Below are 4,121 nucleotides of genomic sequence, written 5' to 3' on the forward strand. Positions count from 1 at the left end.
GTGACCCAGACACGAATTTCTTGATCCCAGACACGAATTTCTTGACCCCAGACACGAATTTCGTGACAACAGACACGAATTTCGTGACCCCAGACACGAATTTCGTAACAACAGACACGAATTTCGTGATCCCAGACACGAATTTCGTGACCCCAGACACGAATTTCTTGACCCCAGACACGAATTTCGTGACCCAGACACGAATTTCGTGACAACAGACACGAATTTCGTGACCCCAGACACGAATTTTGTAACAACAGACACAAATTTCGTGACAATAGACACGAATTTCGTGACCCCAGACACGAATATCTTGACCCCAGACACGAATTTCTTGACCCCAGACACGAATTTCGTGACCCAGACACGAATTTTTTGATCCCAGACACGAATTTCTTGACCCCAGACACGAATTTCGTGACAACAGACACGAATTTCTTGATCCCAGACACGAATTTCTTGATCCCAGACACGAATTTCTTGATCCCAGACACGAATTTCTTGACCCCAGACACGAATTTCTTGACCCCCAGACACGAATTTCGTGACCCCCAGACACCAATTTCGTGACCCCAGACACGAATTTCGTGACCCAACGTTCGTGACACCAAATTTCGTGACCCCAAACGTTGGTGAGAAGGGAAATTGGTGAGAGTATTAAGCTGGTTGTGCAAACTGTAGTTTGGACGAGAGAGAGAGAGAGAGAGAGTGAGGAAGGTGGTGGGGCAGTCAGCTGATGTTGTTGTTGCCACGTTGCTGGCCAGTGGGAGGTGTTGCGGGTATTGGCAGGTGTTTTATGGCCACAGTGTGTCAGTGAAAAGTGTCGCTAGTGACACAGTGTTGTTGCCTGGAGTGTCACTGAGGGTTATTAAACGCTTGCAGGTGGACATGGTCGAGGAGGCGGCGTACACTGTGGCAACAGCGCGAGGTGAGCCTGGCTACCTCCCTCCCTCCCTCCCTCCCTCCGCCCTCGTGTTAAACACCTTTCTACCTGTCTCGCCACCATTCTCGCTCTTATTACGCTCCCCACGCCTGCTCAAGGTGAGGTGCACGTGTGTAGGTAGGTGTGTGTCACACGTGGAGAAGGTGAAGAGGCACTGTTGAGGTATAGCAGCAGCGTTATAAGAAGTGAGTGAGGAGGAGGAGGAGAGCGAGGCGGCGGGCGGCGGCGATGATCAGCTGTTGATGTTGTTGCCACGTTGCTGGCCAGTGGGAGGTGTTGCAGGTGTTGGCGGGTGTTTTATGGCCACAGTGTGTCAGGGAAAAGTGTCGCTAGTGACACAGTGTTATTGCATCTAGTGTCATTGAGGGTTAATAAAGGGTTGGTTGTGTACATGGACGAAGATGAGCCGTCCACTGTGGCACCACCGCACACACAGTTGAGGCGAGGGCCGGCCGCCTCCCTCCACAAACCTTCATACACACGTACCGTCCATTCACGCTCTTATTACGCTCCCCACACCTGCTAATCGTAAGGTGCAGGTGTGTAGGTAGGTGTGTGTCACACTTGGAGAAGGCAAAGAGGCTCAGTTGAGGTAGCAGCAACGAGATAATGAGTCAGGAGAGCCCAGAGATTGAGGGTCCATCCAGCAGTCAGCCACAATGTGGGAAGACTCACCACCAACAGAAAACGAGAATATTCAAACCCCAGACTCCACTCCACCACCCGACATTTTTCGCCACCTTTACCCACACATTTCTCCCAGCCCCGCCCACCTTCCCCACAAACACGCCCACCATCAAATGCACAATCAAAAACCCCACCCACTCCCACCCACCAACCCCCGCCCACTCTCTACACTACGCCCAACCACCACATAACAACCCACACATTGTGCATAAGGCCTGGGTCCCCTCTGGTATATAAAGCCAACAACTCCAACTATATAACCTATCTCCACAAATTAAACTCGAATTATTACACCCAGCGACACCCGACAACCCCCCCCCCCACTCCCGCCATGCCTCCTCCTCCTCCATCCCACAACAGTTACCTCACTCCACTCTTTCTTTACACCACTACATACATACACCAAGGATTGGGCTACTACATACATCTCCAAATGTATATATATATATATGTCACCTAAGGCAGGAAGGAACAATCACCACCACCTTCCTCATGGCCCCGCCCCCCCCCCCTTCCCTCCCTCCCCCACGACCAGTAAGCCTAGCAGTAGTAGTAGTGTGTGACGTCATCACCGCCTGGTTCGGCCCCCCCCCCTCCCTTCTGCTCCAACTGTCACACATTTTCAAAATGATTTCTCCATTGGTTTACTATTTATAATTATTATATTGCTTAATATATATTAAATAATAACCTCCCTCTCTGTCTGTCTGTCTGTCTGTCTGTCTGTCTGTCTCTCTCTCTCTCTCTCTCTCTCTCTCTCTCTCTCTCTCTCTCTCTCTCTCTCTCTCTCTCTCTCTCTCTCTCTCTCTCTCTCTCTCTCTCTCTCTCTCTCTCTCTCTCTCTCTCTCTCTCTCTCTCTCTCTCTCTCTCTCTCTCTCCAATTCAAATTTCTTGAGCCCAAACGTTCGTTAGACACGAATTTCTTGACCCCAGACACGAATTTCGTGATCCCAGACACGAATTTCTTGATCCCAGACACGAATTTCTTGACCCCAGACACGAATTTCTTGACCCCCAGACACGAATTTCGTGACCCCAGACACGAATTTCGTGACCCAGACACGAATTTTTTGATCCCAGACACGAATTTCTTGACCCCAGACACGAATTTCGTGACAACAGACACGAATTTCGTGACCCCAGACACGAATTTCCTGACCCCAGACACGAATTTCGTGACCAAGATACGAATTTCTTGACCCCAGACACGAATTTCGTGACCCCAGAAACGAATTTCCTGACCCCAGACACGAATTTCGTGACCAAGACACGAATTTCTTGACCCCAGACACGAATTTCGTGACCCCAGACACGAATTTCGTGACCCCAAACACGAATTTCGTGACCCCAGACACGAATTTCGTGACCCAGACACGAATTTCGTGACCCCAGACACGAATTTCTTGACCCCAGACACGAATTTCGTGACAACAGACACGAATTTCGTAACAACGGACACGAATTTCGTGACAATAGACACGAATTTCGTGACCCCAGACACGAATTTCTTGACCCCAGACACGAATTTCGTGACAACAGACACGAATTTCGTGACCCAGACACGAATTTCGTGATCCCAGACACGAATTTCTTGATCCCAGACACGAATTTCTTGACCCCCAGACACGAATTTCGTGACCCCAGACACGAATTTCATGATCCCAGACACGAATTTCGTGACCCAGACACGAATTTCTTGATCCCAGACACGAATTTCTTGACCCCAGACACGAATTTCTTGACCCCCAGACACGAATTTCGTGACCCCAGACACGAATTTCGTGACAACAGACACCAATTTCGTGACCCCAGACACGAATTTCGTGACCCAACGTTCGTGACACCAAATTTCGTGACCCCAAACGTTGGTGAGCAGGGAAATTGGTGAGAGTATTAAGCTGGTGCAAAGTGTAGTAGTTAGTTTGGGCGAGAGAGAGTGAGGAAGGTGGTGGTGGGTGGGTGGGTGGGTGGGGGGGGGCAGTCAGCTGATGATGTTGTTGCCACGTTGCTGGCCAGTGGGAGGTGTTGCGGGTATTGGCAGGTGTTTTATGGCCACAGTGTGTCAGTGAAAAGTGTCCACAGTGACACAGTGTTGTTGCCTGGAGTGTCACTGAGGGTTAATAAAGGGTTGGGAGTGGACATGGACGAAGATGACCCGTCCACTGTGGCACCACCGCACACACACACACACAACAGTTGAGGTGAGCGCGCCTGGCTACCTCCCTCCCTCTGCCCCTCAGCCGCCTGCAGTTACACACATTTATGCCTCTCTACCCACCATTCTCGCTCTTATTACGCTCCCCACACCTGCTCAACGTAAGGTGCACGTGTGTAGGTAGGTGTGTGTCACACATGGAGAAGGTAAAGAGGCACTGTTGAAGTAGGAGCAACGAGATAACGAGTCAGGAGAGAGAGATTGAGGGTCCATCTAGTCAGCCACAATGTGGGAAGACTCACCAACAGAAAACGAGAATATTCAAACCCCACACTC

General features: G+C 50.3%; 1 protein-coding gene across 1 annotated transcript in view; it reads left to right on the forward strand.

Moving 5' to 3' along the window:
• Positions 1–778: 778 nt before the first annotated feature.
• The window catches only part of LOC123753651 (heat shock protein 75 kDa, mitochondrial-like), a gene marked incomplete at its 3' end in the record, with an annotated part of 29,839 nt that continues 26,496 nt past the window's right edge, over positions 779–4,121 (forward strand). Inside the window, exon 1 of the mRNA XM_069321019.1 lies at positions 779–928. Coding sequence (XP_069177120.1) covers positions 889–928 — 40 coding nt within the window. The remainder of the gene's footprint in view (positions 929–4,121) is intronic.

Source organism: Procambarus clarkii, unplaced genomic scaffold (genome assembly GCF_040958095.1).
Source record: "Procambarus clarkii isolate CNS0578487 unplaced genomic scaffold, FALCON_Pclarkii_2.0 HiC_scaffold_1525, whole genome shotgun sequence".
Taxonomy (NCBI): Eukaryota; Metazoa; Arthropoda; class Malacostraca; order Decapoda; family Cambaridae; genus Procambarus; species Procambarus clarkii.